General features: G+C 37.8%; 1 protein-coding gene across 1 annotated transcript in view; it reads left to right on the top strand.

Annotated features, from left to right (window-relative positions):
- Positions 1-23,679, top strand: part of PARD3 (par-3 family cell polarity regulator) — a gene marked incomplete at its 3' end in the record, with an annotated part of 453,440 nt that extends 429,761 nt beyond the window's left edge. Inside the window, exons 23-25 of the mRNA XM_084260488.1 lie at positions 10,131-10,251; positions 19,775-19,902; positions 23,289-23,679. Of these exons, the coding sequence (XP_084116614.1) occupies positions 10,131-10,251; positions 19,775-19,902; positions 23,289-23,679 (640 nt within the window). The remainder of the gene's footprint in view (positions 1-10,130; positions 10,252-19,774; positions 19,903-23,288) is intronic.
- Positions 23,680-24,062: the final 383 nt, after the last annotated feature.

Here is a 24,062-nt window from a genome sequence, read left to right as displayed (position 1 = left end):
TAATTTGGTTTTCTGCCTAAGTATTAAAGTATTGGGTCATGCTTCCATGCCAGTTGACCATCACCTTTTACCAGGCATTCCTAGTACCAGATTTTCTTAGAATCATTCATTTTTCACCCACCTTGAGCCCAAGTTAGCCATCTAGGGTGGGATTCATCTGCCCTAATATAGTTGTCTAAAGCTACCCATCTAAGCCTGAGCTTGTCCCTCTTCTTTGTCAGTGAAGAAAAATAATGAGCTCTCAAGGGTAAGTAATTGTATCCTAAGTCAGGTACTGTGAATTGCCCTCTGGAGTAACTTATTTCTCTGTATTTCCATCAGAAAGGGTATAGATGGGTGGTTTTAACTACATGCCTGCCTTTTAGATGATTAAACTTGGTTAAGGAAAAATCCGGCCTTGCCTTTCATTGGCAAATTAATTAGCTTTCCATAGCCTTTATCAGTCTAATGATAAACTGCCACAAGTACATATTGTATTTCTTCTGTGGCAAGAGAAATACACACTTTTGACTGTCTGAAATCTGTGCTCGGGTTGAGAATAAGCAGCCCAACATTAAATATTAGAATTCAGGATTTCTAACCCAGTGTTTGAAAACACAGCAAGACCCTCAGCAATCGCTGAACGTCCTGTGCAGTACATCTGAGAAAGAATTCTTGAGGAAAAGACGTTTTCAACATTTCTAAGAAAAATAAGTGAAATAACTTTGAAATATCTTAAGTAGTAAAATTTGAGTTACAGTTCACTCACTAAATAATCAACTGAGGTTATTTTGGAGAACAGGTAAGTGCTGTTCTTTGCAGTGCTTGCCTGAATATTATTTTTTCTAATATAGCTGTAATTTTATAGCAATTTCTAGTTCTAAAGTTAATCAAGACAGTGTGGTGGTAAACCATAATTAAACCATCTTTTTATTAAAATATTCATCTTTACAATAAAATGCTGAAAGGATTTATCCAGAAATCAGTTGTTTTGCAAAATATATTAAGATTTTTTTAATCCTCATAAGCAAATAATATTTAATTAAAAATCTTAATTAGTTTTTGTGCTAATCGGTATAAATCTTAGTGATCAACTTCATAAGAAGGCAACAGCCATGTGAATTTAGGCACCAATTCAAGTAATCAATCTTAGCTTTGATTTTTGTTTTTGTTGGTTGAGTCATATGAGAAACTGCGTGCACAGGCACTCAATGATGAAATGCTTAACAGTAAGCTCTGATTGAAAGTTTTATTTAGAGGTTGCAGATTATTTAGTGCCAAATACAATAATGATACCACATTTCGCTGTTTTATATAGAACTTCTGCTCTATTACTGATGCTCCTAGCAGTGGGAGTCTCCCTACATTTCAGATTTTGGAAACTGTGAAGCTTTGACCTATCTTTAGTATCCTTAGGCCAACCATTTAGTTTGTTTTTAATGGACAGCTTCTCATTTTGCATTTGGAAATCTATCAAAATATTATTTGGAGATTTATTATGAAAAAGCCCCTCTGTCAAAGAACAGAAATATACCATAAGTGCATTAGCAGTTGGTAAGGATGGTGGAAGCCATGTGAACTTTGCATAGTTTATTGTCTTCTTTAATATTCAGGCATTTAAAAATATGTCTTCACCTATACATTACTGATTGTCTAGTGATGTACAACTTGATACTGTGGATCTATTTGAACTTAAAAATAAGATGTCATTTTCAGTGAAGTTCACAAGACTCAAAATCCTCCTGCTGTGGTTTGCTAGTTGCAATCTATTTCTTAAGCATTTTCTGTGGTTAAAGAGAAATAAACCAACAGAAATGTTTTTTGTAGTCCGGTATAACTTATGTCAACACATTAAGCAAGACCTAAATACCTTTTAAAGAAGTGGTTTTGCATTGACACAGAGCTAAATTTCACCATTTACAACACTGTGTGATGGCAGATTTATTTGAATAAAAGGAGGGTGTATTACTTTCAGTGCATCCTTCAAACCAAATGGTACAATAGGGATCTTTTTGTTTAGATATTTTAACGTCTCTAGACCCCTCCCATGAAAAGACAGTCTTTTTCTCCACTTCAGCGTTGGCTAGAGTTGGTCTCTGAAGCAGGTTTTATGGTGTAAAATGTGTTTTCACCACATGGCAGCAGCTGAGTCGTGTAAGGTGTGCTAGAGTGAGGTGGGTTATACCTACATAACAACATTCACACTACACAGGTGGTGTTGGCTATGGACAGATGTTCTTTTTTGCAAATAGCTGCTGTGCTTTAAGCAGCGACTGCTCCCTAGCTGCTCGTTGCTGCCCCTTTGCTGAAGATTTCTGCCCCCACACCTTATTCAGAGAGGAGGTCAGAGGCAGCTCTCCCTAAATAGCTTCCAGTAAAGCAGCTGGATTAGCTTAAACAAAGATGAGGCCTGTCATGGCCTGAAGCCCACCAAAGATCTCTCCGATGATCCCTTCTGCTGGCACAGGAATGGCCAGTTAGGTCCAAGAGAGAATTTCTTCTCTGTGGTCTTTGTTAAATGCTTTTGTATGACTGTGCCAGGCAACCCTCCCTGTATTGACACAAAATAGAGTGTGATGCCTAATTGTGGATGTTCATCAGACCTAACAGCACTGGAGCCGTCATTGTCTATTCCAGTTAGGATAGGCAGACGCTTAGAAGGCCAGAGTCTGCTCTCCCTGCCCTGTGCTTGATCACCAGTATTATTACTTTCTTTTCCCATGATTTATTATACCTTTGTATGTGCATTTCCTTAGCACCTTCACAAGAAATTCACAGTTTGATGCCACATATTTTGTTTTAGGTTACATGTGGTATTCCCTTTTTTTCTTTTTTCTTTTTTTAACTTGGAAAATGCAATAACCTATGACAATGATCTGCAAAATCTAACAGCTCCAAAGTAAGGCTTAGACCGTGTGATAACCCAGTAGCTGAGTATCTGTTTTCAGATGTTTATAGCAAGCTCCTAAAATCTTTGCTTTTCTTTTTAGTAGAAGAATTCCCCTGAAAAGTAAGACTGGATTTCTGTCTCCGGTGTGCAGGCTCTGACAGGCTAATAAGGAAGAGTGATGGTGGCAATAAAAAGGGTCTTGGGTGCATTCTTCAGATTTCACTGGTTGTAAAATGATGGCCCTGCTACAGAAGGGCCACAGAGGGACTCAAAGTGAAATCTAGTCTGGAGAGTTTGAAGAGACTGTTGCGGTGAAGTGATCTCCCTACCAGCTTCAGCTCTCCACATTGTTTATAGCCATCACATCAGGAGCGAGTGCTGAATTAAGAGCAATTGAGATTATTTTATTAACCCAGAGAATAGAAATATATAACTTTGATTTTTAATGATTTACTCTGTTGAAATTGGTGTGAAATAATCAACAAATCTAAGTATCAAAATTCGCAAATGTCATTCGCTGAAGAAAGCGAGTGCGTTTAAGTACTCGCCTAACTTCTTTGTGGTATTGGAGTTGATGACTACCACCATGGAAGTAAACTGGAAATGACATAAAACTTCCTGATGAGCGTACATATTGACATAAATCCTAGGTTGTAAATCCTTGTTTTGATGGAATTAATATACTGAAGAGTTGTACGTATGTGCATAGGTAACATGTTAGATCGTGCCTGTCACATTAAGCCAATCCCTTAATTTAGTTGCCTTTAAAAACTGTAGACTTTAAAAGATATATAATGCTCTGTGTTCATTTAGCAAATATGAAATGGCAAGAGAGGAGGATTTTTATAACCTTGTGAACAGTAGAAATAAGCCAAGATTGAAAGAGATCTGTGGGAAAAAAATTCAGATAGGATGTATACCCTTCAGCATGCAAGAAGCTGCCCTTGTTAGAAACTAACTTCGCATGCATAATTAATTTCAGCAGCACATTCCGTTTCTTACAACTAGAAGAGAAATTGAATTCAGGTGTTTGGTGAACATATGGGGGATTTACTGTGAATTTATGACCTGTGGTTTGAGTGTAAAACCCTAAGATACTAGCTGATAAAACTTAATGAAGCTTGTGTAGAGAAGCTATTTTTATTTGCAGTTTTGTAATTGATACATTTTTGGGGTTTTTTACACCTCTTCCCCACCTTTTCATGCCTTACTCCCAAGAAATTCTGTGATGCTTAAGAAAAATAAAAATAACATAGGATAAACCTTTCTATGTCTCCTTCCAGGTTACAGCTGCACCATGTTACATGTACATTTGTAGTCTTAACAAATTTGGTACCTTGCTCAGCTAATTTGTTTCTCAAACTGAGTACAGGAATTCTCTAATTCAGCTCTTTCATATCATGCCAGCTGTGGTTGCTTCTGTTTGTGTGCCATGTCTATACTTCTTAATATCCATGTGTTCATGGAAACTATTCCCTGGTATCTCAGAGAAGGACCATGTGTAGGTCACACTGGAAAGAGAGGATCAACCAAAATGGTTGCACTAATTTAAGCTTGAGGACTGGTGCCTAGATGTCAAAAAATAAACCATAGAACAAAATAATAGGAAAAGACCAACCTGCTCTGTCAACCTGGTGGCAAGAAGGAGAAGGTGAAAACTCTGCTAATACCCAGCTGTCATTGACCCCATGGTGTGAAGACGCAGTCACCCGTGTCACTAACAATTAACAAATCTGTTTGTTTAAAGTGAACAGAGCTAAGTTGGAGTATGGTGCTAACATTAAGCCTGGCAAAGGGCATACTTTCATTTTACTTTACCTCCATAGCTTTTTGCAACAGCTTCAAAGCTTTTGCTTATCAACACTGAAGGGCCAGCCAAAACAGACAAATCAAGCATTGTGGCGAAAGGATCCTCTAGTTTCAGTAAGTGTAGTGTGAGATTTTACATTAGATTATCAGCACTCTGTGTTCTGTTAGGCTGTTTTCATCCTGCTCAAGCCATGAAGGAAGGGGCCAATTTTTTACACACTTGGCTGGTTCTGAACTTTGGCAAGGATGTGTTCTGCCAACTTTGGTTTAACCTGCAGGCAACTAATGCCACACAGGCATTCACATTTGATAGCACCCTCACCTCTACCAGTGGGATGGGAGAGAGAATTGGAAAGAAAAGGTAAAATTAATGAGTGGAGATAAAGGCAATTTAATAGGGCAGAATAGGAGGATTATTAAAGTGATGCACAATGCAATTGCTCACCACCTGCTGACAGATGCCAGGCAGTTCCCAAGCAGCAGCCACCACCAAACTCCTCCCAGGTTTTATTTTTTTGTTCAGCATTACATCAAATGTTATAGAATACCCCTTTGGTCAGTTTGGGTCAGTTGATTGTTCCTGGTCATGTCCCCTCACAGCTTCTTGTGCACCCCCAGACTTCTCACTGGCAGGGCATGAGAAGCTGAAAAGTCCTTGAATTAGTATAAGCAATACTTGGCAGCAACTAAAACATCAGTGTGTTATCAGCATTATTTTCATCCTAAATCCAAAATATACCAGCTACTAGGAGGAAAATTAACTCTATCACAGCTGAAACCAGGACATAACTATGGCACAGCCATCAGGACAAGGACATAATTTATTCTCATTTGGATGGAAATAAACCTTTTTTCTGCTTCTCTTTATCTGTAGACACAGGTAGATTCAAATTCATCTCTTGATTTTTAATATGGCATGAGTAATCTGTCCAAATGGAAAGGAATTTATTTTATACAAATAGGTGATAGTCATTTGCCAGCTTGAAGTAAATAAGAACCCATCTGTGTTTTATAACTGCTATCCAGAGATCTAAGCAGCTGGTCAGACCAGCAAGACCCTGGCAGCTCAAATCTGTGTTAAAAGATTTCAAGGTGTAAAGAGCACTGTTTGTTTACTAACCTTTTGGTTACTCTAGTCATGTTGCAACTGCCTGGTGATGTTGTTAAGACCCTTTTCCATTCTTTTTCAGGCCAATAAATTTTTTTTTCCAAAGCCTTAGTCATCCCTGTTCAGTAGTGTGTTTGTATCTACTTTATCATACTGAAAATCTGTCTGTTTTGAAAGGATTACAACTCTGTACATCAGTGCATGACATCACACTGAGACATTGCTTAATGATCTGAGACTCTGATGGCCATTGCCGCGGCTGCTTGTTTCTGGAAATATGTGACAGCTCTGGCCTATCTAAGCCTTGCTTACAGTCGCATTTTTAGCCCGTGCTGGCGGTTGTGTGTTTAAAGCAGCACTCGCAGAATAGCTGATCGCGAAATGTGCCATCTGCAGATGGAAGGCAACGGGGTGCCAAGTAGAGATGTGATGCAGGGAAGCCCAGCCGCTTTGCATCCCAAGTTAACTTTGGCCCTAAAAAACTTTCCTTGATCTTTATTTCTTTTAAGAACATTTAATAATGAGAGCACCTTGAAAGAACATCACATGAATCCGATGCTAGGAGGTGCTAATTGTCTTCCCTAAATTCACAGCCATCCTGTTACTAAGGCGGCACAGGGGACGGCAGGCTGGGTAAGCTGTAGTTGCTACAGACAGTTGTAATTCCAGTTTTTGCTAACAATTTAAAACTAGCGCAGGTCAAATCTTCAATAAATTTTGGATGGATTTCAAGTTAAACTCTTTCCTTCCTGCTGGTAGCCTCAAATTCTTTGAGGTGAATGTGCCTTCAGATTTTCATCTCATTTGAATGAAAATCTCAAACAAAACATGGTGCCTTTAATTAAACTTTTGAAGACCTGCACCATACAGAAGTCAAAAGGGAATTAAAGCAGCAGGAACACCTGCAGCTACATCCTAGTAGTCTGTTGATATGACCCTACCTCTCTTGGATGAATTCATCCAGTAAGTCAAAATTAATTTTGCTTTAGACTGTCTAAGGACTCTTCACACTGGATATAATTTGTTTAGATCTGTCCCAAGGGATAATGATGTGATTTACATGAAGAGTTCTAGATAAAACAGAACATGTCAGGATCTGATAAGGAGTAAAGTTAGGTTTGCACTCTTGACTCCAAAATTTTATTTTTATTGTGATTATGATTTTTACATTTTCTTCCTTCTGGAATTATTACTTGTTGGCTGGGGATTGAATGAGAGATCAAACAGGTATACCAAGAGCTCCCTGAGTGCAGTGGGAGACATAAAAAGCACTGATGATAAAACTAACTGGATTAAGAGTGGCATGAAAAGAAAGAGGAGACATCATGGCGGGCAATGTGGAGGTGTACAAGCCTTCACCAGTGGGAAAGGTAGGATATCTGAATAATGTAACCTAAAGAATCAGAACAAGACTGAGAGGAAAATCAAAATGAAAGGAAGGCAACCTTAGATACAGTCTAAGCCCTCAGATAATCTTTTCTTAAAGGTATCTTTGGGGGTTGGACTTGATGATCTCTGGAGGTCGCTTCCAACCCCTACAATTCTGTGAATCTGAATCTTAGCCCTTCCTTGTCTGCTTTCCCTCTTCTAAATAAAAATGTTTAGATTTTTTCTTTTTTATTATTATTATAAAACTTGTGTGTTCCAGACTTGAGCACAAAGAAATTTGAGTAGATACAGAAGTGGTTTTGTCTTTTAATTTAGCTCTTTCTTTTCTGTGAAACAGTCCTTTTTTTATAATTCACTTCTTTTGCAATTTTCTAAATTTGGGTCATGTCCCTTGCTTTTCAGATAAAATAGAAACATTGTTAAAAGATTTATCTTCTCTGCCATTATCAAACCTTTTAATAACTTTGAATAACTTTTCTTAAAAATCAGCTTAGCTTCTCTTTTTCTTTTTTATTTTCCTCATTAGAATAAGTTCTTCTTAGCTTTGGAGACAAGTTAATCATAAATCCCAGGATCCTCTTTGTCTTTCTTGCTCCATCTCTGCAGTATAAAGGATGTCATATTCATGCATTTGCTGTTCAGGAGGAGACATAGGTTTTAGGTTTATGACATGGACTCTATGCGTTTACTTGCTATTCCTCTGTCGATGTAAATTGTTTTAATGAGTAATCACCATAAAATGTGCGGAAGCCCTCAGACCTGTAATAACCCTTCCAGTAGCCAATTTTGGGGCTGGTAGTGTGTCTATTCCTTACAGCACACAGGGTTCAGTATTTTGGGGTTCACTTTCTGATTTTCTGTGTCCATGGATAACTGCTTGAGTGCAGCTTTTTCGTTGCAGTCCCTTACAGTTTGAAACAACCTTGATTAAGGAAGGATTATTTGCTGATCATCTCAAGTACTTCAAGGTGTCTATGTATGGCACTTTCCTAGCAATTCTGCACCCAAGTTCAATGGCATTTCACTTTCAAACATATGGTTTTGTATCTGAAATACTAAAGTTGAATGTACTTTCCTACATTTAAGTGCAATATATCTTACAAAAATAAGCCTATAGATACTACTTGACTTCTTGTTTGTTAGAGCAATAATACTGGCTTTAAAAATCAACATATCATTTAAAAGTATTTTGTCTGTCTTGTACTGGATTGTGATGAGTGCTTTTAAAATATGCAGTGTATAGCAATGCATGGGAAAAAACAAGTGGCTGTATAGTAAAGCTGTGCAGAATTTGACAATGAGGAATAAATTTGCGTAACATAAAACTGCAAAGGGAGCTAAGCTGCTCCACAAAATTAAGTTGAATTAAAGAAATAACAGAATTAGCCACACACCTAAAGTTAAGTGGAAATTTTGATTTCCACCTAAACAACGTTTCATTTCAACTTGTTCTAAATAAAGCTCTCTGTAACTGTACTTTTCAAAATGGCAATTTGCACATAGAAGTTGAGCTACCCAGTAAATAAAGGTGGGTTTTTTTTAATATCCCATTTGCAAAAAAAGTGAAAGACATAATTTTCCCAAATTTCTTCCTTTTCTCTGCCTGTGGTTTAAAAGAAAAGAAAAAAAAATGCAATTAGTCTTTGCTAGAACCATGCTAATCATTCTGTTTGGCCAGCCCCACTCCCTCTGATGGCACTGAAAAGAGGGAGGTACCGTCTCAAACGCCTACAGCCTCCAATCCACTGCTCCTACCAGTCCCAAAAGACACGGAAAACAGTCACAAATGGACTCCAGGATCATCTCTTTTCATATGAGAGAAGACATGGGATATAAATTCACTGTGTTTTATTGTTCCCTGAGAACAGGAATCTATGGAATTGCTTTCTGTGGTCTCCCTGCAGACTTCTCTTTTGAAACAAAGTAATAGCTGACCGTTCCTCATCAGCTCTTTTGAAATAAACAATGAAGCGCAGGGCTCAAGAAGGCAGTACTAAAAGATTAAAATGCTTCTGGTTAGTCTTGATATAACATATTTGTTTGTCAGGCTTCATGTGATTCCCACATTAATGTGTCTGAAGTATGGTGGGGGTTGTAGGGGTCGGGTGTGAGCCGTGCAGCTGGAAAAATGGCAATGGGATTAATAAATATCCACTTTACCTCCGTGCCGTGAAATAAGCCACTCCTCTGCGTATTTCATTATGTTTTCACCTAAACCTGCGCTATGGAGAGGGGGTTACCTGTGATAGGCATTGGGGAAAAATTGACAGCTTTGAAGAATTCAGGAGTCTGGGTGTGATGCTTTGCAGTGGTACATCCGGCGCTGAGCCCTCCCCAGACCACCAGTGTCTGCGGAGCTTTGGCCAGGAGCCGTATGCTGCCCGGATGCGTTCCCACATGCAGGACTGTCAAATGGATTGTGTTCTGGTCGTGCACAAGCCTTTTAATGCTTTCAGACTGATCAGTTTAAAAGACTTGTTAACAACAGGACTAAGGGGTGACAGGCTCTTATTGATTGGGGAAAATAATCAAATTTTACATAGGTAGGGCCTTTAGACATTGTAATGAATTTGATGCGAATGAAGTTCCGACAGTCCCACAGTTTATTGATTGGGAAAAAGTGTCTTTCATGCTTTTCTCTTAATTTCCCTTTATGTTAAGTTTGACATTAACACATGCTCTTTATTTCTAGAAGTAACATAGACTGAAAAGATGCCAGTAAATTTTGAAGATTTTTAGGAATAGCCTCATTCGTCTTACCCTTACGTCATCTGAAGTTTCTTTAAAAGTCAAACAGCATTAATCATCTTTAAAAAACTAAAGATCTTTGTAATAAATGCTTGGAAATTATTTTTAAGTCTGTTTTCCTGCACTGTAGTAGCAATTCCATGCTAAGAAATTATAGTCACAGATGGCAGTTCCCATGTATATTGATCATTTCCATCCTTCTTTTAGCAACAGATCGACCCCTAACAATCATGACCGGATACAGCGCCTGAGACAAGAGTTTCAGCAAGCAAAGCAAGATGAGGACGTGGAAGACAGGAGACGTACTTATAGTTTTGAGCAACCGTGGGTAAGTGTGGAGTCCATCAGATGTGGAAAGGTTGGCTGCCACACACTGTCCCCAGGCTGGTCGGGTGCAGACTGATGTGGGTTTGGGGTCCTCCACACTTCTGCCCTTTCTGTTATCCCAGTTTTGGTTCACTGATACTTATTCAGTTTTTAAACTTCTTCAACCATCTGTCCTGTGCTCATACAGCATTGTTTGCTCAGTGTTTAGACCCACAACTCTGTGAGTTACTACTCAGATTTTTTTGCCTCAAAGGCAGTATCACATATTCTGAAATTTTCTAGGAAAAATCGGAATAAAACATATAGTAACAATAAATAGGGATAACATGTAACCTTGTAAACAGCACTATTCTCTGAAGCAATATCACTGTGATTAGTTCTTTTCCTTAAGAGGAAGAGCTATGTACTTGCACAGTAAAAGAGGAGAGATATGTGTAATAGCATGGTTCACAATAGTACCCTATTGCCACTTACGTTAGCCCAGACAGTTCTATCTTGAGATACATGTCCTAATTGATCATTTAAATCCTGCTCAGTCTGATCTAGCAATGTGATACAATTATGTAAATCCATGTGCTTATCTTGTTTAACATTATTGAATGAATCAGTGTTGCTTTTTAATCAATTACATATCCTAAATTAGGATCCTTTAAGTATGGGACAAATGTTTTAGTGTATTTTTGTTTAAAATTCCACAATGAAGACGGTGGACTTGCATTCCCCAAAAAAGCAGGACCTGTGTGATGACAGCAATAGAATTTCTCACAGCTGTGAAATGAGTGTAGCTAATGAGTTATTGTTATTTAGCATTACAATGCACACGAGACCGAGGTGAAAATAGCCAAAGATCAGCATCCTTGTGTATGACATCACTGAGAACAAGCTAGGAAACATCTTAATACATATATCATCTTTGGTTGCCAGTTGTGGATATAGATGATTTTTTTATTTTTGTTGGGTCTTTGTGTCCTCATCCGGCTTAAACTCACCACTTTGAACCTGTGGTATGGAGAGGAACAAAGGTAAATGTATCCCTAAATGACCTGAGGCTGCTTAACATACTGTGTCAGGATATCAGCTTCTCTTTTCCCATGTTGGAAAGCCTCTAACCTTCTCAGAAATTGAATAAATAAACCAAACATTTATTTTATGAGCAGATGTTTTCGATTTGATGTGGTGAAGATAATGTGATAGCTCATCACAGTTACAGTGTAGCAGCTTTTGGGGAAAGGGTGCTGGGTGTAGGAGTACTTTCCATGATGCATATCAACTGCTGTTTTGTCTCCAAATGAGAGATTTGAGCAGCATTCTTGGGAAAAGAGCATATGAGAAAAACTTGCACTCTTGTAGATTTGGGAACTTAACTACTGAAGGTCATGGGCCAAATTGTTGTATATCTAAATGCCATAGCAACTTTAGACAGGCAACTTGGCTTTTATTATAGTTTCTTGTAATGAGCGAGGAGGGAATTATTTGGATGACAGGCTGATTACCTTAGGAATGGAATAATTTCCTAAATTGTGGGTCAGAACATTGACCTTTCCTTTTTCACTTATTCAAACAAATGGGATCTCTCTGTTTACTCCCCTTCTACAGATCATGCAAATGAGCTCTAAGTGATTAATTCTGCTTAATGTATTAATATTAATTCTGAAGTTTATTGTTGCTTTTGTAGAAGCTGTTCTGTCGTTAAATATATAGGTGACCAAATGTTTTATTTTAGATATGTACTTAAAAAAAAAAAAAAAAAAAGGCCCAGAGTATTTTTAAATCTTTTGGGGTTTTTTTTTTCCATCATATACTCCAGCCTTTCAAGATCACAATGCTTGGAAAGGATACCGCAATGATCTCATCCATTTCAGCAGTTCACAGTCATTTCGGTGTTAAGGAACCATAACCCTTTCTCTTAAAGAGTATTACTTTAACATATTAGCCTAAAATGATGGACTTTGTTAAGAAACCCTCACAAAACAGATCCAGATGTATTATTAAATATCAGTGACACAAAAAAATGCAGAAGTGGTTTACAATATGTATGCAGCAAAATACTTCGAGGCATGCAACATCTCAGTCTTCTCCATCTGTAAGCTGTTGGTTGCAACCACAGCGATGAAAAGTGCACCTGTACATGGACTGTTGTTGAAAAGTGTGTTTTCACCTGAGGGAGATGGTCTGACTGTCTAGGTACACAAAAGGCTTTGCACCTAGAGAAGCCTCTGAGCTGCATGACAGCAATCAACTCTGACCTGGTTTGGATAGGAAGAGAGGAGAGCACCATCCACAGAGAAGTGTGTGCTACGAGGTGATAAGTGGTTTGCATTTCTCATTAACGAGATGATGGGAGGGTTGAGGATAGGAAACAAAGTGCTGATGTGATGTGGGACTGTTGGTTGCTTTGAGGAAGTGTAAATGAACACAAAGTTTGCAGTGTAAGTAATGGATACTGATGGAAATCTGGCAAGTCTGATGATATTCAGAGGAGCTTAATAACTCAGAAACCCAATAATATATTATCAAAGCTATCCTGTGCATGTCACCAACTCCAATCCATCCTGGACTATTAATGGCCTGTGAAACAGAAGTCCGGTTACCTGTGACAAATACCTTCAGTCAGAGGTTGGAGCCAGATCTCTGTATGTTAGAGCACTACATCACGCTGGCTCTGAACGATACCTGTGGCAGAGAGCGGCACCCGAGCCCATCCCTTTCTGTCTGTTCCCATCAGGTGAAGGTTATTTCTCTGTAGATGAGCAATGCGACAGAGCTGGACTTGTTACCCGGCTGTGGCTGCCCCGCCAGTAAACAAAATACTTGACTGCCTACGAGTGCTCATAGTACATCAGGCAGCTTAACAGACACAAAAAGTGATAGCACTGGAATGAGATGACACCGTCTATTAAGCAGCATAACATTTCTCCTCAAGGCCATTTGAATGACACACTGTTAAGGTTTAATAACTGACTAACTGTCATAACATCTCTAAAACCCACTGGTTCTGCAATTGAGTCAAAGCTTTATGGAAAAGGCTTTTGCATTTGTCTATTTTAAGATAACTTTCTCAGACTTCATAATTTTTTTTTCTCTTGCCTGTTTTTCTTTTTTTGTGTTTTAAAAAGCAAGGTACAAGAGGGTTTCAAGGGCAGTACTGTACGCCTGATGAAAAGGGAGGGGGAAAAGAAAAATAACATAAAGTATGATTAATCCATTTTAATCCTGCTAGTGTTAATTCCAGTCAGACCTTGCAGAAATGTGTATCTGGGCATGTAGAATTGCATGGAATCACAGTATGTCTGCTAATATTTAAGGCCTTTGCTGTTGCTATGACATTTTTATGCCAATGCAGGATTCTTTTGGGTTTTTTTTTTTTTTCTGTTCAGTTCTAAAGTTGAGTCTTTTGGTTTAGTCCTTTTTTGGGTAGTATTGGGACTGCTGAGGTTTATCCTTCTTGCACCAGTCCTGGGGTTTGGGGATTTTGGTTCTAATTTGTTCCATAACTTGTATTTTTGTCTAGTCACATCTTAATTAACAGATCCTCACCTTCAATAACAAAGCCACAGCATTATAGCCCTAAATGTCACGGGAGTGAACAATACAATTTAAAAAAAGAGCATATTAAACCAATTGAAAACACTACAACTGCTTACCAGTCCTGCTTGTAGAAGCACAGTGATGATTAAAAAACCCACACCAAACCAACAACACAGCAAAAAGATGCAGGAGGTACAAAAGTTGTTTTATTTCTTCATCTTTAAAACAAAAATCTGTTCTGAAAATAGAAAGTGGCACGTTCCATTCAGAAAATCATTCTTCTCCAGCCATTCCAGATCTCTTTGGAGGGTTGGAGAAAATTGGCATTGAGAGAACAGCTGAGCAAACTCTACTTTAGATATTTAGGAGTCAACTAATTTTTTAATTTTTCTTCTGAAGATAACAGCTAACTGGCTCAAAATACATATACTACCTGACTTGTCTGAGTAAAGCTTTAATTGCATGCACAGATTTGTGAAAGGTAAATACCTGCATGGTTTTCATACAGAAAAGACTCCAGACATCCTAGTAACATACTTTGGCATGGCCTGACAGATAAATGCTCAGAAAATGTAGGGACTATGATTGTTTTTTCTGCTGTTTGTTGCTGTGTAGATCTTGTCTATAGCACAGATTTAAAGAAAAAACGTAATCTTTTTTACCTGTTTATGGTACTCATTTTTTATCCCTGTATTCAAGTCCTTGACATATTCAAAGCCATAATGAATTCGAGATAATTTAAAACTCTTCTAGAAAAACAAAAGCCTGATTTTTATCTCTGTAACTCCAACTGTAACATGTTAGTTTACCTGGAAAAATTAACAGCAGACTATCTTCAAAACAAACATTGCAAAGTTTATATCAGGCTGTAAATTACACAGAATTACTCAACACATTAATTAGAAAGGAAAGTATATTAATTCTTTCTATTATGAATCACTTTGATGGTGTCTTTCAGGATATTTTATTCAAGATATTAGGCGATATCTGGTGGAGTGTTACAGTAGACTAAGAGAACCTTAGGAGATAAATTGCTGTTTCTCCTACCCCAATCTCCTTCAGAGAACAAACCAAAGTTATGCAGAGCAGCCTTACCATGAGCAGTTTCTCTCCAGTTGTGTAGTTAATATCCACCCTGTGTCAAACCTGGGAAGGATTTAATGAAATGCCAGCAATTTCCTGCCAAGATTTAGACTCTGACTTTGATTCTTTTATTTTAAACTTTCACACACACACACACACACATGAATTTCAGTCTACTAATTCATGTGAAACAGAAAATTAAAATACAAGATTTTAATAAGAAATTAAGTAACTTCTGTTTGTAAACAAAAATATTTATAAATTTTAAATTATATATATTTATGCAAATACACTAAGCTGAATTTCAGCGCTAAATCGTTTGTTTCTGCCATACAAAAGATTTTCTTGCTGCTGCTGCTGTACAGAGAGTAGAAATCTCAGTCTGAGCCATTCAGCTCCTTACATATGCATCATAGAAAGATGTACAGAAAGGATGGGGTTCTCTTATTATATGTTTTTTGAATTAACACACATACCTGTTGGCAATTTTTAAAAGATACATTGCTCTGTGTTCTGTTCACCGTAGCAACATAAACAAGAAGATGGAAGTAAAAATAGTTTTCAAGGGCATCTCCTAGAACCATTAAATGTTTTTATCAGTCTGAATTTTGATATACACAGTTACTGGATTGTCTGTCATGTGTTCAAGTACATTTACACATAACCCAGGCAAGGTCATTTAATCTTATCTATTTCTAATTACTGCTGCACTATAAGAACTGCAGGCTTTTTTGGGGTCTCATGTCTACCAACTCCCCAGGTGAGGTTGAAATGTCTCGGTTGTACACAGAGCTTAATCTGAAAAAAAATTAGCACATGTATTTTGATATTAAATAACGGGGTTTTTTTCATAACTGGGAAAATACTAGGGCACTTGTTCCTTTATTATTCTCCTAATTAATTCTCTTTTTTGTCAGCACAAGAGTTCTGTGAGTCTAAGCAAGCATTTTTTCCCAGTTTCTCCCATGACAGTCAGCTGTGAGATAGGTGTGTCACCTGAACTGAATGGCTGGATCTCCCTGAAACCCCAGTGCCCTGGATCATCCCCACAATCTAATTCTGTGGAAACTTTGATCTGTGCCAGTTCTGAATTGTCCATGATGTAACCACACAGACCTACTCTCCTTGGGCAGAAATGCCACTCTGTAGGGAAGGAAACCACATGGGCATAGCTCAGAGAGAGAGGAGAGACCTTGATCGCTGAAACATGCTGCTCTTTATTTCTGATAGTGGTTAGGGCAACCAAGGGGGTACACTCTCTGTGAAATGAAAATATACTCTTTGTGTAAAGTGAAAAATCTAGAAACTTTCAACTTTACAGCCCTGGTTTTATGTTAATGCCTCTTTGAGAGGAGAGCTGTGTAGCTTCACGTATCTTAAAAGCACAGTTTTACATGCTGGCTATTGTTTAACAATGCTGAATGCCATAACTATCATTGCCACTTAAATGTATTGTGGAAGACACAAACATACATTTATTTGTATAATGTAGCCTTGGTTGTTATTGTGGCCTTGACTCATCCTGATTTAAAAGGTCAGTGCTTGTCATACATCTCATTGCAAACAAGGCCAGAGTTCTTATCAATCTGTACTGTGAAGACCGAGCTGTTGCCAGGTTTGTTGGATGATTTCAGGTTGTTATAATTGTATTTAGCCTTGTGTTGATGTCAGTGTTAAAATTACTGTGTCGTGTGTATTCCTTATAAATTTTTTGTTACTGTTGAAAGATGTGAAAATAATTCAACTTTTTTTTTTAAAATTACCTCAATTTTTTGCTGACACAAATAGGGTATCCATGTGTATAGATTGTTTTTGTTTATATATTTTATAGAAATACATATGTATAAAAGTAGTGTACTTTGGACACTGAGACATAATTACCAATTACCTTTTGAAGACTAAGGTCTTCAAAAATAGGTATTTTTGGTTGAGATACTTTAATTGAAAGCTTTTTGAAAAGATAGATCACTGTATGGGGATTTGCTTTTTTCTGAACTGGAATCCAAAAAGGAATATGTCAAGTCTTCATGTCATCGTAACCATGTATCAAGGACATTCAGTATGGCATTGCTGAGGTGTTTAATGAAAAGATTTGAAAGAAAGTAATTTTCATTAATAAGATGGCAGAATGCACCTGTCTCTGTGTGTATATGTCATGCTAAGGAATACATGATTACATACAGACAGAGTAGCTTTATGTCTCATTGCCATATTTTTGGATGCTTGAAATCAGATAGCAAATTCGATTATATGAATAGCTTATTGTAGATGTGAACAACATGCAGACAGGACTCTAAATAAGTATCCTTTTCAGCTTAGTTAAGTATTGCAAATCCACTTAATTTAACAGGGCATACAGGTACTCATACTTTAGAAAATCAGATAATGGATTTTAGATGTTTGCCTTTAGACCCATCAAATTATAAACGTCATCCATTAGATGAAATTCTTTGTGAGCTGCTGAGAATCCAGATCTGACTCCCCAGATCCAGTCATTCTGGGCATGAGCTACAGTGGGCAGACAGCCATTGTAGCCCCTGCCTCTATTTAGCCATTGGTTCCTGTGTGCATTAAAAAAAAAATCTCTGAAGCTATGTTTTGATTTTAGTCCACTCACAGTCCATTAGGACTTTCAAAGCCTCTGTCTGTTTAGTAAAGGCTTTTGTGGTAACTTCATCTCTCTGCTCTCTGCACATGTGTCTCTGCATGCTTTCTACATGATGCATTTTAGTGCCTTGGCATAAAACTCGGCTGAGCAGCAGTTCAATTCTAGCTCCACCTGTTTCATAGTTTAACCATTCCCTGTGCTGAAAAATCCTTTAATCTGATGTATTTACAGTGAACTGAAAAAACAAGTGAAACTGTATTTTCAAATAGAGAGAACCAATTCGGATTTCATATCTTATCTATGAAGACTACTTTCTCACATATGACATAAGTGTAGTTTCCCAACTATATGCAAGCTTCCAACATTGCTAACGTGGAACACATTAAATGAGGAGATTTGCCCTGAAATCTTAGTTTAAATGTTTTTATTCCTTGTAGAGATGTTGAGATGAGATCTTCTAAGTTTCCCTCTGGTTCTCTGTAAACTACTTATAACCACACTGGAGAGAATTCACAAATAAATCTTGTGATTTTCAGGTAATCACTCACTTCCATAAGCTGAGCCCTTCAATAAAATACCAAATGTCAGAAGACTCTCAATAAAGTCAAGAAAGTTAGAAATGTTGACATATGCAATAACCGAAACACTGCTCTGTATGTGTTGCCCTTATTTAATATAGTAGGAAATCTCCATGGGGGTTGTTGGTTTGGACATACATATGTACAGCTTATTCATTTCTAAGAAAATTTCCCACAAGGCTGACACACAATTCTGTTTTCTCAACGTGTTGCTTCATCGTACCATTCCTAAAGCATTTTTCATTAGAAATGCTGTTTTACTGAGGTTTTTATAGAGTAAATCTGTTCTGAAGCTGACATCAATGTTGCATTAAGGCTCCTCTTAAACAAGTAAGTTCTCAGTTACTTGCAGTCTCCCTTTCACATTCTGATTCCCTCGCACAATAATCTTCTCTTAAGGGGAAAGGCAGTTGTTCACCAAATTGTATCAAATTCTGAGCTGAGACTGATGCTCTCTCTGAAGTGTATTGTTATTGTAAATGAAGTTTCTAAAGGTTGTACACTTGTTTCAAATTTGTTGTGTTTCTGGCTACCTGCAGGTACTTGACTATATAGAAAGACAAAGGAGAAGTTTATGTCACGAATGACAACTTTGCAGCTTCTAAAACTTGTCTTCAATGTAGGAAGCTTTTGAAAAGCCTTTTATCTTGCAGATGTTTGTCAGCCATTATGATATCTTTCTTCTGCAGAAATTATAATGAAAAAAAACAAAAAGATGTTTGTTGTGAGGGGAGACACAGATAAAAAGGCAGAAAGTGCTTTAGCAAAAGCAAGTCTGAGACACCCTGTTTCAGTCCCAGGCTCAGACCAGTGGTTATGCTCCCTAACCTCCCAGTGATCAGACTTACATGATTTGAATAAAATTAATAATGTTAAGGAGGTAAAGTAATGTTCTGTTTCTTTGTTAGGTGAAACCTTATTATTAAAACAAGCCCATAACATTCTTTGACTTTTGTGGCACACTGTTTTACAGATTGAAATCATAAAATTGGGAAGTAATGTAAGATGCAAACTGATACCTCTACAAAAGCAAACTTTTTCATAATCCAAAGTTTGAATCCAGCCATATGGCCAGATCTTGACTGGTAATGTTCTGTATTCCCTGAAAGGCCATCCATTTTCAGCTGCTCTTAGTATTGGCTTCAAAGTTTAAAATTGTCATCTCGTTAAGATGTTATCTAAAATCCTTCTCAGAGATAGGGGATTCCTCATTGTCCACAAGAGACTTGCTAAATTTATCTACTTGATGATATTGAACAAGAAAATGTTTCTCTGTCTCTCAGAAAATACAAGAGGTGCGTGTCCAGACCAAAATGGGATGGCTCCACTAAGGGAAAGCTTTGCTTGAGCATACTGGTGAGGGTGAAAAGACCTGCTGTGCTTCCTCCTCCCTCTGATCCACAGTGGGGCATAAAACTTAGCATTGCAATCATAACTTACAGTGCCTGAAGATTTGTTCTGCTGACTTAGTTTAAATTTTAGTGTTATTACAAAAGCACAGCCCATTCCAGACCAATATTTTCCTGATACAGGTCACAAATGGCAGATCAGAAAAAGAATCTGTAGCACAGGCCTCAGTTACGGGTCAGAATTTAACCTTAATTGTTATGAAAGAGCTACTTGAACCGCATGTTGAGACAAGCATGTGTACAATAGCAATTTAAATGATAGCCCTCTTCTGGGTGTGTGTCTGCTTTGTTTAAAAGATTGTCATTTTTATTTTGTAGCCAAGCACCAAGACGTACTCACAGAGTGGCAGGCACTCGGTATCAGTAGAGGTTCAAATGCAGCGGCAGCGGCAAGAAGAAAGAGAGAGTTTCCAGCAGGCGCAGCGGCAGTACAGCTCGTTACCCAGGTACAGCAACTGTCTGAAGCTATCCAGTGTACATGAGCCTGGAGCTAATTTCGTTTGTGGAAGGAAAATGTTGTACTTAGTGCAGACACTTTTGTTTAGCATTGATATAAGGTGGAATGTATTCATTGTGGAAGAAGCATAAAATTTCTTAAGTGAGAGCATGTGGTAGCTGTTTATTTTAGGAGAATTACTTCAGAGCTGATTTCAGTGGGGTTTGACGACAGCACCCAACAGAATTGAGACATTAAAACAAAGCTATTCTTTGTGGGACAGCATCCAGTTTAATTTTCTGCAATTACAGAAGTCTCCTGAGCATGACATCGGTTGTCCCCTTTTGACATGTCAGACTATTTTTTTTTTCTGTTGCCTAATTCCTTACTGGGTAGAAATAAGTAAAAGGGGAAAAAAAATATCTCAAGACCTCAAACAAAGGCATATAAAACTGGGCAACTCTATCCAAAAAATCAGGCCCTCCAAGTTTCCAGTATATACATTTCTTCTAAATTACCTGGTCATTAGCAATGGTGAAAATTAATGTACTTTTTACCTAAGCAAATCTGTAGGTTGTGGAGTCTCCTTCTCTGGAGATATTCAAGGCCCATCTGGATGCCTACCTGTGCAGTATGAGCTAGTGAGCCTGCTTTGGCAGGGGGGTTGGACCCAATGATCTCTAGAGGTCCCTTCCAACCCCTATGATTCTATGATTATGCAAATAGTCTTTGCATTTTCACATGAGTGGCAATGCTTACATGGAGACTCCTTTACACTGGAGGTTCGTGTCAATTCCCCTCGATTCTGGTTATTTCTTCCAATGAGCTTGTGTTATTTTTTTGTGCTTCATGTGGAAATGGTGTGGAAAATACAATTTTTTTATAAAATGTATTTTACCAAGTGTGTCATAACTCTTTTTTGAAAGAAATAGAAGCTTTGTAATTGAAGGTATCTAATCACAAACTCTTATCCTACCGACATCTTTAAAAATAAAACATATCTCTGATATACACATGCTATAACACCTTTCAGTGTAGAATGTTTCTGTTAAGTTTGGAAGGTAGGAAAGGAAAATGAAGTTACTGTGTTTTCTTAGATTGTTAGCTGTATATGATACTCCTTTTGCTTCTTATCTCTGTCTTCCTTCTGAAGTGACCACACCTATTTAATGCCATATTGTTTTCCTGAGAATTTCTCTTTCAGTTTGACTAGCCCCAGCAATGCACAGATCGAGTAGAAGACCATGGATGCTAGTGTTGCTTTTAAGTTGGGGGGGGGGAGGAGGTGATTTTTAGTTTTGAAATGGATTCTTAAAACTTGCTTCCCCTGTTCTGATCAATCACTACCAGCATTTGAAAGTTGGAAGTCAGTTGTAATGCAGTTCCAGTGGCAGAAATTAGTACCTGTAGGGTGAAAATTATTCTACAGAAATCTGGAAAATAATGCTTTAGGTCATAGAAATGCTTGTTTTGAGAAGAATGAGAAGTTCACTCAATGTGGTATTCAGCATGAGAAACAAGTAGTAAGCTAATGATGCAGGTTATTGAGTAATTAATGATAATTTAATGACTTTGCTTGAGCACTATGGGTATTTACAGACAGAATTTCAGAACCCTGGGCTAAAGCTGAGTGCTGTAAATACCACAATACCCCAGTAACAAGCTGGGACATTCAGTTCTCCAGCTTTACAAACTGTTCCTAACACTGTGACTGATCTTTAAAGAAATCTCTGAAACTTAGGTCCCAAGTTTTATGTTGCAACTATGGCTTTGTAATCATTAAAGTTTGTGCGCTGGCTTCATTCTTCAGCTCTGTTGCTTTACATCTTGTATAGTCTCTAGGGGCCTCCGTATTTTTCCCTTTGTACTTTTAAATCATTAGTACTGAGGCAAATAAACTCATGAGTCAATTTTAAAGGATCTTCCCAGAAAGACAATAAAAATGGGCCAACTAATTTTGAAAAAGTACCAGAAAATAGTCGGTAAATAAAACCACTTCAACTAGTCATCCTCTTGTCCCAAGTGAAACTGTAAAATCGATGTTTAACTCCAAGTTAGTTTTCTACTACTTAAAGCTTATCTTACATTAACTCAGGAACCTGACAGTTTTGTTGCCTCAGAGGTTCATTCAATTTGTTCTTGTTCCAGGGAATGATAAAACATGGCCCAGAAACACAATTTCTTTGGCAAAGTTGGATATGTGAATACCAAGAACAGCTATAAAAATTTGCATAAGAATTTACCTTATGCTGTAATTTATGCTGTAATAATTTGCATCCATCCAGAACAACAGTTTTCATCCAGAGGTCTCAAAGTCTATTATGAAATAAGATTGATATGGCCATTTTCAAGTTATGTGAATGGAAGGGAGGTTGCAAAAACCTTAGGCGACTTGTTATTTTTACTAATGGTAGAAAAATTCTCAAGGTCTCCTGTCTCTCCTGTGCATATTCACTGGATGAGGCCAAATTGAGTCATGTATGTTGCCATGAAAAAACCAGGCCATATATAAACGACTAAATGATTTTCTTACTGATTAATGTGGCAATATATTTTGTTTTACTGCTTGATTCTCATACGCTAATTTTAATCTCAAAGTGGGTATCTTTTTTGCAGCAGCACAAAATTGTTTTACTTTATCATCACCAATCTTTTTTTTGGAATTCATAAAAGCATCTAGCAGCTTGATAGTAAATTAAAGCTATTCCAAAACCATAATCTGTTTTGAAAATAATGTGATGATTTATTGTGAAAAGAGATAAAATTTTGTAATTCCTGTATGTATTTGATTTCTTTATCTACCCCATGGAGCCAAAAAATCAGCAAGAAAGGTTATCTCTGCCTTTTCTTTTATGAAAGCTATAGCTAACTGGGAAACAGTCCTGATAACATGAAATTCCTTAGTTCTGGAAGTGGGAGGTAGAAACTCTCATCTGTGCAACTACCTATCAATAATGAGCTTTATCCTCCAAATTGTGCTGAGTTAGGACAAGTGTTTTAAAGATCTGTCTCTTGCATTTTTAATCAAGTGTGAGTCAACTTTACAAGTGCTGGGTGTTACCTAGTTTCTTAGGAAACACAGCAATATGTATTGTCTTTCCTAGTCTGCAATTGAATTGTAGCACTTTTTTGTTAAGTACGTGATGGTTATTGTAGCACTGGATGGGTTTTCATGCCATATTCCTCCAGGAGAGGCCTAGAAATACAGTTCAATTCTATAGGCAATGTCTGAACAAAAGAGGCAAGATGCCTCTTCAGGGCATCTGGAGAATGCTGTAGTGGGAGGAAGCCTGTTGGCATTTCAGAAGCACCCTTTCTTCCAGGGACTGTTGTCAATAACAGTAGAAGGGGAACTAGCACATTTATCTTAAAAGCCTCTTCTATTTTTATTTCCAGGCAAAGCAGAAAAAACGCCAGTTCTGTATCTCAAGACTCCTGGGAGCAGAACTATTCCCCTGGTGAAGGGTTCCAGACTGCAAAGGAAAATCCCAGATATTCCAGCTACCAGGGATCAAGGAATGGCTACATGGGGGGACATGGCTTCAATGCCAGGGTAATGCTAGAAACACAAGAACTGCTCCGCCAAGAGCAGAGGCGGAAAGAACAACTGAAAAAAAAAACTTCTTCTGAAGGACCTAGCAACTATGACTCATATAAGAAAATTCAGGACCCTAATTATACCCCTCCTAAAGGTCCTTTCAGACAAGATGTACCGCCTTCACCATCTCAGGTAGCGAGGCTGAACAGATTGCAAACACCAGAAAAGGGAAGACCATTTTATTCTTGAGGTGAAGAAAATGAAGATCAACTTACCATGCAATAAGGAACATTTTCATATAAAGACTTATATTTTGAAAACTTTTTAAACTGATGGTACTAAGGAATATATCCATTGTCTGTTTCAGTGCCTTTAAAAATACGGGCAAAGCGTTGGTGGGCCTTATGTCTTTGCCGTTCTGTCTCAAGTGTTGAATTCATGGAAGGATATTCCACCATTTGACAATCATAGCGGAAGAGAGCAATGCCACCCCTTGTGTACTGAGTCCCATAGCCCAGCCCAGTAGTTGTCAATGGCTTATTACTAGGATTTGTTGTAATGTGTTTTACTTTGCAGTGACTTATTACACCAACATGGAGCTCTGTGGCATAAAATTAATGAATTTGAGGTTG

This window comes from Gallinula chloropus (assembly GCF_964237585.1).
Source record: "Gallinula chloropus genome assembly, chromosome: 2".
Taxonomy (NCBI): Eukaryota; Metazoa; Chordata; class Aves; order Gruiformes; family Rallidae; genus Gallinula; species Gallinula chloropus.
The sequence above is the reverse complement of the archived record's forward strand: the minus strand, read 5'-3'. Positions and strand labels throughout refer to the sequence as shown.